This window comes from Pogoniulus pusillus, chromosome 43, assembly GCF_015220805.1.
Source record: "Pogoniulus pusillus isolate bPogPus1 chromosome 43, bPogPus1.pri, whole genome shotgun sequence".
In the NCBI taxonomy this organism is placed as follows: Eukaryota; Metazoa; Chordata; class Aves; order Piciformes; family Lybiidae; genus Pogoniulus; species Pogoniulus pusillus.
In genome coordinates this window covers 779,038-792,631 of record NC_087306.1, presented here as the reverse complement: position 1 = coordinate 792,631, position 13,594 = coordinate 779,038, and the positions used below count along the sequence as shown (strand labels likewise).

General features: G+C 57.2%; 1 protein-coding gene across 2 annotated transcripts in view; it reads left to right on the top strand.

The window, feature by feature from the left end:
- The window catches only part of INTS3 (integrator complex subunit 3), a 35,063-nt gene that overhangs the window by 8,022 nt on the left and 13,447 nt on the right, over positions 1–13,594 (top strand). For both annotated transcript variants that reach the window (XM_064176159.1, XM_064176160.1), the window contains exons 4-15: positions 173–286; positions 818–902; positions 2,439–2,505; positions 4,996–5,140; positions 7,698–7,827; positions 8,198–8,295; positions 9,141–9,332; positions 9,494–9,581; positions 9,908–9,987; positions 11,676–11,767; positions 12,490–12,596; positions 13,032–13,151. In XM_064176159.1, the coding sequence (XP_064032229.1) occupies positions 173–286; positions 818–902; positions 2,439–2,505; positions 4,996–5,140; positions 7,698–7,827; positions 8,198–8,295; positions 9,141–9,332; positions 9,494–9,581; positions 9,908–9,987; positions 11,676–11,767; positions 12,490–12,596; positions 13,032–13,151 (1,318 nt within the window). The remainder of the gene's footprint in view (positions 1–172; positions 287–817; positions 903–2,438; positions 2,506–4,995; positions 5,141–7,697; positions 7,828–8,197; positions 8,296–9,140; positions 9,333–9,493; positions 9,582–9,907; positions 9,988–11,675; positions 11,768–12,489; positions 12,597–13,031; positions 13,152–13,594) is intronic.

Genomic DNA, 13,594 nt, shown 5'->3' with positions numbered 1-13,594 from the left:
CACTTCCCTCACCCTGCTGCCCGCACTGCTCTTGCTGCAGCCCAGCTTCTGGCTGTTCTCTGGGCTGCCAGAGCACACTGACAGCTCATAGTGAGCTTCTCATCCACCAGCACCCCCAAGTCCCTCTTCTCAGGGCTTCTCTCAAGCTATTTCTTGCTCTCCTCTGCTGCAGTGCTACAGGGACCTGGCCCTGGTGAGCCGGGATGGGATGAACATTGTGCTCAACAAGATTAACCACATCCTGATGGAGAAGTACCTGAAGCTGCAGGACACCTGCCGGACACAGGTGAGGAGAGGACTCTGGGCCCAGAACTGCTCCTTTCACAACTGCCAGGTCAAGGATGAGCAGAGAGCAGCTGAACATGGAGGGCTGAAGGAGCAGGCAGCACAAGGGAGCTGCTTTGCTCCATGTTGAAGACTCACCTTTGGAAGGAAAGGTGGTGATGGGAGGAGGCCACAGGGCTTAGAGAGGTGGTGTTGGAGAGGCTGCTGGGAAGCAGCTGCACAGAGAAGGACCTGGCAATGCTGGGGCACAACAAGATTCCCAGGAGCCAACAGGGTGCCCTCATGGCCAAGAAGGCCCCAAGGGTCTGCTGGGAGCACTCAGAAGGGTGTGGGCAGTAGGGCAAAGGAGATTCTGCTGCTGCCCCTCTGCCGTGCCTTGGGGAGGTCTCATCTGGAGTGCTCTGCAGATGCAGAGGGCCTGGAAGCTACTGGAGAGAGTCCAGTAGAGTCTGGGAAGGTGCTGAGAGGCTGGAGGAGATGATGTGCAGATGCTGGGATCTGGGGTGCTGCCCTCTCCTTTCTCTCTGCCCAGCTGGTCTGGCTGCTGCGGGAACTGGTGAAGAGTGGAGTGCTGGGTGCTGATGGTGTCTGCATGACCTTTATGAAGCAGATCGCAGGTGAGTTGTGCCACGGCAGCAAGGTGGGCACTGCTGGCATCTCCCCAGCTCATGCCACCAGGCTGGGTGCTTTCTGTGCCCTTCCAGGGCTGCTCTTGCCATCAGAACCAGAGCTGCCAGGAGGCCAGGTCCAGACAGGCTTCTGCCAGTGTCTCTGTGCCCAGCTTATGGGCACTGAGCCTGCCCCAACCTGTCTGGTGAGGAAATCTCTCCAGGGAGGCTGGAGCCAGGGATCAACCTTCAAGAGTCTGCTGCTCCCAGCAGCCTCCACAGCTGAATCACCAAAGCCAGGAGGCTTCTGGCAGATGCTGCCCAGCAGGAAGCTTTGGTTCCTGCTGCTGCCAGCACTCGCCCCACAGCTCTGCACGAGGGCACCAGGAGCAGCCTTAGCTCCTGCTCTCACCCCTGAGGTGGCAGGAGCCACACATGCAGCGCTTCTGTAGCTCACCAGAGCCTTATGAGGCTACTTCACCCCTGTGAAGTCAGGAGGTGCCAGCCCTGATCACAGGGGCACTGGAACGGTGCCTCAGTGCCTTCTCTGTGTTCTGTCCTCGGCACTGCTGGCATCCACCAAGTGGAAGCCCAGTGTCTCACCTGGCACTGCCTCCTTGCTGTACAGGGCCAGGCAGCCTGGCTTGGGAATTGCTTTCTCTGCTCTTCAGGGAAGGAAGAATGGGGAGGGAGGGGACGGAGTCCTGGGCTGCAGCCAGGCTGCCCTGGCCCCTGTGTTGCAGAGCAAATGGGCAAGGGCTGAAACCTCCTGCTGGAGGCATCCTCTTGGTTCACCTTCCTTGCACCTCCCCGTCTGGGGCCCCTGATCTCCCTGCCTGTCTCACTGCTCACCACGTTTGTGATGCTCTCATTGTCGTGATCCCATTGTTTTGACCTGCCTGCCTGAGCCCTTTTCCATGCTCCCTCTCTGCTCTGTGCCAAAGGCTCCACCTCTGTGCCAAAGGCCCATGCTGGGGGCTTGGAGCCACCACCAGGACACCTGCTTGTCTGCATGAAGCTTTGGCCAGTCCTTGCAGATGTTGCTTCCCTTTTTTTTTTTTCTTTAACTCAGTAGCTGGAATGTTTTTTTTTGAGCTACTGAATCCTATCCCTTTCTGGCTTATCTTTTTGCTCTCCAGAAGGATAGTTTCTGACTCCATGTTCTCCCAGTCACTGGGAGACTGGAGATGAGAAAGAAATTCTTGAGTGAGGGTGAGGAGACCCTGGAATAGGTTGCCCAGGGAGGTTGTGGGTGCTCTTACCCTGGAGGTGTTCAAGGCCAGGCTGGATGAGGCTGGTGGGAGGTGTCCCTGCTATGGCAGGGGATTTGGGACTGGATGATCTTCAAGGTCCCTTCCAACCCATTCTAGGGTTGTGTGAGGTCTTTTGCAGCTGAAGCATTTCTATGATCCCATCTCCATCACAGAATTGTTGGTTGCCTTCCTGGGAAAGCAGGCAGCCAGGTGCTTGGTGGTTTGGTTGAGCCTGGCAGCAGAGCCTCAGCTGTTCCTCTGTTGAGCTCTCTCTTCCCTGCTGGCCTTCCAGGTGGGGATGTGACAGCAAAGAACATCTGGTTGGCTGAGAACGTCCTGGAGATCCTGACTGAGCAAAGGTAGGGTTGGTGGGGGAGGCCCTGGGAGGAGGCTGAGGGCAGCAGGGCAGAGCTCTCCTCACCTGACTGCTCATGGGAGTTTGTCCTGCTGTGGAGTGAGGCAGTGCTAGGGTGGCAACAGCTTGCACGGGAGCCTGCTGCTGGGCTTCCTGCTCTGGAGACCTCTGTGTGCCCAGACATGGTCAAGCTGTGCCACAGCTCCCTAGCTGTAGAAGCCCTCTCGCTGCAGGTTGTAGGGCAGTGTCCTGAAGGCCCCCAGTTAGCAAACTGCTGTGGGGTTTGGACTGTGCCAGGGTCTGCAGGGGGTGTTCAGCCTGGGAGAGAGGCTGAGGGGAGACCTTGTTTCTCTCTATAGCTCCCTGAAAGGAGCCAGGTTGGGGTTGGGCTCTTCTCCCAAGGAACAAGGGACAGGACAGGATGAAATGGCCTCAGGTTGCCCCAGGACAGGTTCAAGTTGGACTTAGGAAGAAACTTCTCCACTGAAAGGGTTCTCAGATGCTGACCCAGGCTGCCCAGGGAGGTAGCTGAATGCCTGTGCCCATGGGTTTCTGAGCTGTAGTGCTGAGGGCCATGGTCCAGCACCATGGTGGAGTTAGAGAAGGGTTGGATGGACTAAAGGAGCTTCATCCACCTCAAATCATTCAGGGGGTCTCTGACAGGACCATTTCCTGAGGTGCAGCACCCAGTAGATGTTGAGCCTCCCCTGCTCTAGCAGCAGCTTGGCTCTGGAGCAGCAGGCAGGAATCTTCTCTGGGCTGTGGGGGAGGTTTTCCTCTCGGAGGAGTCGGATGTGGTTAATTACCCAAAAAGCTTCCTGTGTTTAAACAGCTCCTGCCTCATCAGGGCTGCAACTTTAATTTGTTGTGGAGAGGCCATCTGGGAGGTATTGTCGTGTGAGCTCAGCATTGTCCTGCCTTGGCAAAGCAGCCACCAGCTGCTGATGAGCAGAATTCCTCCTGCAGCCCTTCCCTGGGGCGGGGGCAGTGCTCTGACCTCAGGCTCTCACCCACTGTTGCCCCAGGAGCAGAAGACCCTCCTCAGGTTGCTCCTTGCCCTGGTCCAAATCCAGGTTTTCAAGCATTTATTTGGTCAAAGCTGCCAGCCCTGGGGATTCTGATCCCAGGAGGAGCTGTGCTGCTGCTGTGAGTACCAACTGCTGCCACCATGCATGGAGACACTCTCACACCTTCTGGGCTTGGGTGGCCCTTGGCTCTTCACCTTATTTCCTTCGTGCTAAGCTCAACTCTTCCCAACCAAGTTTTGAGCCCCTGCCAGCTCTTCATGTCATAGAATCACAGAATTGGTTGAGTTGGAGAAGCCCTCTGAGATCATCCAGTCCAACCATCAACTCAGCACCACCATGGCCACAGATTTCTTCAGCACCTTTGCTGCTGTTTCCCCCTTTGTTGGTGCTCCTCACCCCAGCACCGTTGGAGCAGCTCAGAAATGCTTCTCATCTGAAGTCTCCCTGCCCATGCAACCAGAGGATGTTAAGGATGTCAACCCAAACCAGTCTGTGAGACCTGAACTGGGATTATTTAGACTGGGGAAAAGGAGGCTGTGGGAAGACCTTCTGGCTCTCTATGATTCCCTGAAAGGAGGCTGGAGCCAGATAGGGGTTGGGCTGTTATCTCAAGGAACAAATCCTCCCAGGGTCTTTCAAGGCTGAACAGCCCCAGCTCCCTCAGCCTGTCCTGCTAGCAGAGGTGTGAGAGAGAACCTGATGAAGGTACCACCAGGGTGTTGGGTGCAGCACAGGAAAAGCCTTGAGATCTGCAGCTTGGAGTGAGCCCAGAGAGCAACCTGCAGCTCCACGATGGGGTTTCTCTCATGGGTCGTGAGAAGAGCTTTAGCTAAAGCCAGGCAGTGTGGAGATCATAGAATCAGTCAGGGTTGGAGGAGACTACAAGGATCATCCAGTTCCAGTCCCCCTGCCATGGGCAGGGACACCTGACACCAGATCAGGCTGATCAGAGTCTCATCCAACCTGGCCTTAAACACCTCCAGGGATGAGGCTTCCGCCACCTCCCTAGGCAACCAGTTCCAGGCTCTCAACACCCTCATGCTGAAGAACTTCTTCACCTCCAGTCTGAGTCTCCCCATTTCCAGCTTTATTCCGTTCCCCCCAGTCCTGTCACTCTTTGACATCCTAGAAAGTCCCTCCCCAGCTTTCTTGTAGCCCCCTTCAGATACCGAAAGGCCACAGTAAGATCCTGGAGCCCTCGAGCTTGGGCTTCATTCCCAAAGGCAGAGCTGACTCCAGCACTGCCCGGCCTCAGCCAGGAGCAGCAAAGCAGAGCAAGTACTCAAGGTGGGGAGCAGTCTGTGGATGTACATCCTTGGAGGTGACACGAGAAGCTGGAGGCCCTGCCCTTGCTGTTCCCTTTCTGCCTCGGTTTCCTCTGTCCTAGGTCTCCATATCTGCATCACTTCTGGCTGTGGGTCCCTCTCAGTGGTGGCTGAAGGGGTCCTGGCTGGTTTCCTTTGCAGGGAGTGGGTGCTGAAGAGCAGCCTGCTGATCGCCATGGCCGTCTACACCTACCTGCGCCTCATCGTGGATCACCACGGCACGGTGCAGCTGCAGGCCCTGCGCCAGAAGGAGGTGGACTTCTGCATCTCCTTGCTCCGGGAGCGGGTGAGCAGCTGGAAGGGCTGGCAGGGAGGGGGAGAAGACCTTGCTGAGCTTTTCTTCTGGTGGCAGTGCCCATGTTCCTCATAGCATGTCAGGGGCTGGAAGTGACCCAAAGAGATCATCAAGTCCAACCCCCCTGCAAGAACAGGCCCATACAGTCTAGCTCAGTTCACATAGGAACACATCCAGAAAGGCCTTGAAAGACCTACAGAGAAGGAGACTCAACAGCCCCTCTGGGGAACCTCTTCCAGTGCTCTGGGACTCTTACAGTAAAGAAGTTCCCCTTTGTGTTCCCTCCTGTGCTGCAGCTTCCATCCATTGCTCCTTGGCCTATCCCAGGGAGCAGTGAGCAGAGCCTGTCCCCCCACTCCTGACCCCCAGAGCCTGTCCCCCTCCTCCTGGCCCCCAGCCCTCAGATATTTAAAAACTAAATCCCCTCTCAGTCTTCTCTTCTCCAGACTCTCAGCCCCAGGTCCCTCAGCCTTTCCTCGTCAGGCAGTGCTCCAGTCCCCTCATCATTCTTGTAGCCCTCCTTGGACTCTCTCCAGCAGATCCCTGTCCTCTTCAAATGGGGAACCCAAAACTGAAGGCAGTGCTCAAGATGGGGTCTCCTCCTGCAGCTGGATGTGTGAGACCAGCTGTGTTTCCTCAGGGCCACATCCCAGCTCTCAGAATCACAGTGCCAGGACAAGGGGAAATGGGTTTGAGCTGGAAGAGGGGAGACTGAGACTGGAGAGGAGGAGGAAATTCTTTGGAGTGGGGTTGGGGAGAGCCTGGAACAGGTTGCCCAGGGAGGTGAGAGATGCCCCATGCCTGGAACTGCTCCAGGTCAGCTGGTCTGGGGCTCTGGTTGGGGCTGTCCCTGCTGGCTTCAGGAGCTTGTATTGGATGAGCTATGGAGGTCCCTTCCAGCCCAAGGCTCTCTCTCATCCTAGGAGTTAAATCCCCCTTCCACAGGTCAGGGAGCAGCTCAGCCACTTCCAGTGCATGCCAGGAAAGTCAGTCAGCAGCAAACCCCAGAAGGTTGTCCCTGCCCAGCCCTGGAGCTGCACGTCCAGAGGACGCTGCAGGACTGTGGCCGCTCAGCACCAGCCCAGCGCTGCTGGAACCTCCTCAGCACCTCCAAGCCACTCAGGCTCACACCTGAGAAACCCCAACTGGATCTGTGCAAAGGGAGGGGGCAGCAGGGCAGTGCTGCAGCCTGGCTGGGGACTCCAGGCTCTGCTGCTACCCCAGCACAGGATCACAGAAACATCCAAGTTGGCAGAACCCCTCAGGATCACCAAGTCCAACCTCTGACCTTACTCTACAAAATTCACCTTAAACCATATCCCCAAGCACCACATCCAGATGACTCTGAAACACATCCAGGGTGGGTGACTCCACCATCTCCCTGGGCAGCTCATTCTGTGGGGCAGGCAGGCTGTGAGTGGCTTCTGAGATTTCTTACAGCAGCCACAGAAGTACAGTGTGATAGGTGTGGAAGGGACCTCTGGAGATCATCTGGTCTAGCTCCCCTGCTAAACCAGGTTCATCTAGATCAGGCTGCACAGGAGTGTGTCCAGACAGGGTTGGAAGTGCTTCAGAGGAGACTTCACAACCTCTCTGGGCAGCCTGCTCCAGGGCTCCAGCACCCTCACACTGAAGAAGTTTTTCCTTAAGCTCAAGTGAAGCCTCCTGGGTTCTGTTTTTTTTTCCTGTAGAGAGGCAGAGCAGCTGCTTTGAAGGACCTGCTTCATTTCAGTCTCTCTTATCCATGGCACAGAAGTTACAGTGAGGTTGGGGAGGCTCTGAAACAGGTTGTCCAGGGAGGTTGTGCCTGCCCCCTCCCTGGAGGTGTGGAGGGGCAGGCTGGATGAGGCCTTGAGCAACCTGGCCTGGTGGGGGATGTCCCTGCCCATGACAGGGTGTTGAGACTGGATGATCCTGATGGTCCCTCCCAGCCCATTCCAGGGTTCTATGAAACCATCTCTTTCTGCTGCTGTGGCATCTCAGTGCTTGCGGCTTACCAAGGCCATCCCCTGGGGAGGCTCTGAGTGTCCTCACAGACTTAGAGAAGTCAGCAGCCAGCTCCAGGCCCCTCTTTAACCTGCATCGTGCAGGAGAGGCCACCAAAGGTGGCTGCAGGTAGAAATCCTCAGTTCCAGCCTTGTGGGCAGTGACAGCTCTGCAGTGTCCTGCCTGCTCTCCCCTTCCTCCTTGACCAAGTGTCAAATCTTTTAAGTTCAGAGCCTGGCTGCAGTCCTGGGGAGAAAGGGGCAGATTTATGACTGCTTTGTTTGCTTTCCAAGAGCAGAACATTTTAAAATAGCTGCTGACCTTCCCTGCTGCCAACCCTGCTCACAGGAGCTGTTGGCTTCAAAGCAGGGACAGGAGCAGAGACGCTGTGCAAAGAGTGAATCATCTGGAGCTGGTGGGAAGGTTGAAGGACTCCCTGTTCCTCCCTTCCCCTCCTCCTGCCTCCCCTATCCAGTGCCTTCTCCCTTCCCCCTTCTCAGGAGCAGGTAAAGCACTAAATGAGGTTTTTCCTCATTTTTCTCTTTTTTCTGCTCCCCCCCAGTTCATGGATTGCTTCATGATCGGCCGAGACCTTGTGAGGCTGCTGCAGAACGTGGCGAGGATCCCCGAGTTCGAGCAGCTCTGGAAGGACATCATCCACAACCCCCAGGTCCTGAGCACCCAGTTCACAGGTAGGCAGGGTGGGGGAAGCCTGAGCAAACTGATCTAGTGGAAGGTTGTCCCATGGCAGTGGGGTTTGAACTAGAAGATCTTCAAGCTCCTTTCCGACCCAGACCATTGTGTGATGACTCTAGGAGGTATTTTACAGCTAGAATCTTCCCTTTCCATGCCTTGGAGAAGTGGGCTTCGTAAAATCACAGAATGGTTCAGGTTGGAAGAGACCTCAAAGATCATCTAGTTCCAACCCCCCTGCCATAGGCAGGGACACCTTCCACTAGAACAGGTCACTCAGATGGCTGTAGAGGTTGGCAGGTCCCTGGTGAATGCCCTTTGTGCTGTGTTGTCCCTGTAGCACCCACCCACCCCTCTCTCCCTCCCCAGGTGTCCTGCAGCTCCTCCAGTCCAGGACCTCTCGCAAGTTCCTAGCCTGTCGCCTCACTCCTGACATGGAAACCAAACTGCTCTTCATGACCTCACGGGTAACAGCCTCCTGCCCACCACGGGAGTGTCCTCTGCCTGTGCCACAGCTCTCTGGCTGCTCCATGGTGTCCCAGATCTATTCCTGTGTTAGCACTGGGTGTGGAGGGGAAGGTGCTGCGCTGCTGTGGGGCACTGCACTGCAGCAACCTGTCCAGGACAGGTGGGAGCTGAATTACACAGAAACATCCAGGTTGGCAGAGCCCCTCAGGATCACCAAGTCCAACCTCTGACCCTACTCTACAAAATTCACCTTAAACCATATCCCCAAGCACCGCATCCAAACGACTCTGAAACACATCCAGGGTGGGTGACTCCACCATCTCGCTGGGCAGCTCATTCCAGTCCCTGACCACTCTTTCCATGAAAAATGTTTTCCTAATGTCCAATCTAAACCTGCCCAGGCTCAGCTTGAGGCCATTCCTCCTTGTTCTGTCTCCAGTTACCTGTGAGAAGAGGCCAGCAGCAGCCTCTCCACGATGTCCCTTTCAGGTAACTGGCGACAGCAATGAGGTCTCCCCTCAGCCTCCTCTTCCTCACACCAACCATCCCCAGCTCCCTCATCTGACATTCTCCAGGCCCTTCCCCAGCTCTGTTGCCCTCCTCTGGACTCACTCCAGCACCTCCACATCTCTCTCGTATTATGGTGCCCAAAACTGAGCACAACACTTGCCTGCTCCTGCTGCAGAGCCTTCATGAAGGCATTCTTTAGCCTGTTGGTGTGCTCAGCCCTCAGAGCCTTCTTCCAGTTGGAGAGATCTGAGAAGCAGAGTGTGGGGGAGGCTGGTGGAGGACCCTTTGCTCCTGTGCCCTGGGGGACCAACCCCGGCCCTGGCTGTGCCTGCAGGTGCGGTTCGGGCAGCAGAAGCGGTACCAGGACTGGTTCCAGAGGCAGTACCTGTCCACCCCCGACAGCCAGTCCCTGCGCTGCGACCTCATCCGCTACATCTGCGGCGTGGTGCACCCCTCCAACGAGGTGCTGAGCTCTGACATCCTGCCGCGCTGGGCCATCATCGGCTGGCTGCTCACCACCTGCACGGTGAGCCAGGGCATGGGGTGGGCCACCTGTCCTATCCCAGGGCCCCTGCCACACCAGGCCACTGGTGCCTGCTCTGCCCTTCCCTGCTGCCGGCTGTGCAGGGAGCAGAGGTTGCTGAGCGCTGTGCCACTCGCATACTTCATGGTTTTGCTCTCCCCCAGTCCAATGTTGCTGCCTCCAATGCCAAGCTGGCCCTGTTCTATGACTGGCTCTTCTTCAGCCCCGAGAAGGACAGCATCATGAACATAGGTGAGTTGTGGGGAGGCTTTCCTGGGGTCAGAGGAGGGGGCAATGGCTTCCAGAGCAGTCTGGTAGGGAAAGCCCAACAGATCACCTCCAAAGGTATCTGTGTCCTGCCCAGGGTTTGCTGCCCTGCGGCAGAGCTGCTTTGATGGAACCACTTTGAAGCATTGGTTTGATCTGTGCTGGCAGCAGAAGCCTTTCCTGCCAGGCTGTGGGGGTGGGCCACGAGTGAGGACTGATAGAGCCAAGGGCCTGGGTCTGCAGGGACTAGGAGGGGCTGTGGGCATCTCTGGGACCCTGGACACAGGTGCCCCTGCTCTGTCTCCTTCCAGAACCTGCCATCCTGGTGATGCACCACTCCATGAAGCCTCACCCTGCCATCACTGCCACACTGCTGGACTTCATGTGCCGGGTGAGAGGCCCCAGCTTTGCCTGGGAGCTGCACGGTGGGGGTGGAGTGATGTGGGGCTGGGAAAACAGCCCCTGAGACTTGCCTGGTCCCTCTTGGCACTGATGGGCCAAGGAGACTCCTCAGGAGTGTCATCAAGGGACAGTGTGGAGTGGACAGCCCCAAGCAGCTGCCCAGAGGCCAGGCTCCAAAGATTGCTGGGCACTGGGGTCAGGCTGGGGTTGGGCTGATCCTCACCCACTTGCCTGTGGTGTGCAGCACTGGAGATGTTCTGGGCAGGAGCTGCTTCCAGAGGGACTGCAGCCAGGGCCCCCCCGGCGTGAGCTGCCCGTGGCTGGTGCAGCAGCACCGTGCCGTGTGTCGCTGCTCTCCTTCCTCTGCCAAGACAGAAGCTGGGAGCAGGCCAGTGCTGAGCTGCTCAGCTTCCCGAGGGCCACCCCTGCTCAGGAAGGGCAGGAACAGCGAGGCAGGACACGTGGCTGCGCTCCCCAGAGAGCTGCAGGGCAAAGACCCAGTGCTGCTGAATCCCACAGGAAGGGGAAGTGCAGGAGTCCCTGGGGACAGCGATGCTGGAGCAGCCACAGTGTGCTCTAGCTGCCCACAAACCAAACCAAAGAGCTGCTCCTCCCTCTGCCCCTCCCCCACGTTCCTTAGCGGGTGTGAAAAGCCCTGCAGAGGACCTCAGTGTCTTCTGGCAGCCTCTTCAGTCTGCTCAGACCTGAGACTGGTGAGGGAGACTTCTGCTGGTCTGCCAGGAGCAGGATCAGGCTGTGGGCACTCAGCTGAGTGATTCACCTCTTGAAGGAACCACCAGAGACTTGGGGGAGTCCTTGCTGGCTCCTGACAAAGCCAAGGCTGTTCCTAGAGTTGAAGCATTGGACCTGTGTGTCCTTCATTGATGGGAAAAAGGCTTCCCAGTTCTGCAGAAGGATGAACACAAGCAGGGAAAAGGCTTCTGGACCATTCCCTTCAGCAGCAGATGAAAGGCTTGGCCCAGTGTCATCCCTTGAGGGCAAGCAGAACCTCCCTGCATCAGGGTTCTGCCGGGACCCATCAGCTCATTTTCACAGGACCTCTGAGCTGGTTCTGCCCCTCCGTCCTGTGGGAAGTAGTGCCAGGAGTTGCTGGTTCCAGTAATGTGGTCCAGGGAGGGCTTATGGTGTTTCTGGGAAGCTGGATCTTGCCTGTGCCCTGGGAGCTGGAAAGGCTGTCAGTTGCATCACCCAGCTTCGTGTGCTCCCATCCCTGGCCTGGCTAAAAGCAGCTGCTGGCTTCTGGAGATGGACGGAAGGTCCCTGGGATGAGCCAGACTGCAGGGGGTAGTCCTCTTGCTGTCCCCAGAGGCAGAGGCCTGCTTGTGGGTAGGGCTGAGTCATTTAGGCTGCCCTGCTCCTGTTCCCCAGCTCCTGCAGTGGTCACTGCTGCTTGAGGCATGGACTTGGCCAGTCCCAGATCTTCTCACACCTCCTGAGGCAGCATGTGGGTGTTCTTGTCCCTGGAAGGTGCCCCAGGGTGGAAAAGCTGGAGGCATGGGTTGGGCCTCCTCCAGCTCTCCTGCTGCCCCTCTGGGTCATCTGAGATGTGGTGCTTGAGCCCAGGGTGATCCCAGAAGCTGATTGTTGGCCTTTGCTGGCACTGGCTGTGTCTTGCTGGAGGAGCTCATGGCATTGATGTGCTGCTTCTCCTCACAGATCATTCCCAACTTCTACCCCCCACTGGAGGCTCACGTCCGGCAAGGAGTCTTCAACTCCCTCACCCATATCGTGGAGAAGAGAGTCCTTGCGTAAGGCAGTTCCCAACCCTGCTGCAGCTGGGCCAGTCTAGGCAGGGCCTTCAGCAGTCTGACCTGGTGGGAGGTGTCCCTGCCCTCGGCAAGGAGGCTGGAACTCGATGGGCCTTGAAGGTCCCTTCCAAGCACCCTGTTCTGTGATGCAATGAACTGCTGCACACCGTTGTTCCTGGGTCTCCCCAGCCTAGTCCAAGTGACCTCCAGACTCTGGAAGGGCTGCAGAGGATGTTGGTGTTGTGTAGGAACCATGGAAGAGGTCTTAGAGACCACCTAAGACCCCTCCTAGTTGGGTCTTTATGGTGCTGAGGCTTCTCCTGAGAACTGCTCCTTGAGGCAAGGGAAGGGAGGGATTAAGGCCCTGGGCACTGTGATTCAAATGAGCAGTTCCCAGCCCTTTCTGGTCTCCAGGCTGATGGAACAGCCTTGCTTACAGTGTGGTAGCCTGCAGACAGCTCCTGCATCAGCCCCCTACCCTTTCAAGGATCTTTTCTCCCCTTCCCACGTGCCTTCTGGTGGCACAAGTCCTCTTAGTGGTGAAGTGAAGGAACCTCAGCTGAGCTGCAGGCAGAGAGGTGGGACCCTAGAGCTTGTGGTCCAAAGCTCTGATGGAAGGGAGGAGATCTCTTCATGTGTCCACCAAGGTGAAGCTATGCCATGAGGCTCCTCATCCCAGTTTATTCTTATGCCTCTTTTAACCCTTCCTGCCCCTGCCACAGGCACCTGGCCCCTCTCTTCGACAACCCCAAGCTGGACAAGGAGCTGCGTGCCATGCTGAGGGAGAAATTCCCTGAGTTCTGCAGTTCTCCCTCACCCCCCATCGAAGGTAGAGTGCAGGAAGACTGTGGCAAGTGCCTTTGCCCAGTCCTTTGGAGGGCTGAACTGGGGCTGTGGGGAGAGGAGGGCTTGGAGTGCTTAGGCTCTGGTGGGTGGCCATGGACTTCCTCAAGGCCCTTGGTCTCATGCAGCTGGCAGAGCTGCTGCTGAGCTCAGGCTCTGCTGCTGGCCTGGGTGAGGACTGAAGCACCAAGGATGCTGCTGGCAGGTCAGGTGGAGAATTGTCCCATCCTGCCACACCTGGCACCAGGCAGGGGTGAGCTCAGTGCAGTGACTGGCAAGACTCTGCCCCACCATGAGCTCTCCAGAGTCCCAGGCTCTTTCTGCCCCTTCCCAAGTGCCTTCGGCTCCTTGCTGGGGCCTGGCTGTGGGTGGCAGCTCCCCAGCACCTCACTGTCTGTTCTGCCCTCTGTGGCTGCCGCAGTCAAGATCGAGGAGCCAGTTGCCATGGAGATGGACAACCACATGGCGGAGAAGGAGGACAGTTGCTATGACAACGCCGAGGCAGCCTTCAGTGACGACGAGGAAGAGCTGAGCAGCAAAGGTGAGGAGTGCAGCCAGCTGGGCACCAGTGCTCCCCAGTGGTCTGCTGCACCGCCCCTGTGCCAGTGGGTGCTCAGGGGCACCAGCCCTTCCTGCTGGAGGATCTCCTGGAATCTTCTGGAAGCACAGTTCCTGCAGAGCCCTCTTCTTAGCAGCAGCCGGATCCTCTCCTTGAGGTCCAGGTTTCCTGCTGTGGGATGTGTTGAGGACAATGTTGTGCTGCTTCCCTGTCCCTGACAGCCTGACTCCATAGCTCTGATCTAGATCTGTGCCTGAATAGCTGTTGGGTTTCCTTTCCTTGCCTGGTTATTCCCTAGAGCTCAGACCCTTCCCACACAGCCCTTCCTCCACCCCTGTGCCACAAAAGCAGTCACAGAATGGAATGGACTAGTCTGGAAGAGGCTTCTAAAGCTCACCCAGTCCAGTGCCCTGCACTCAACAGGA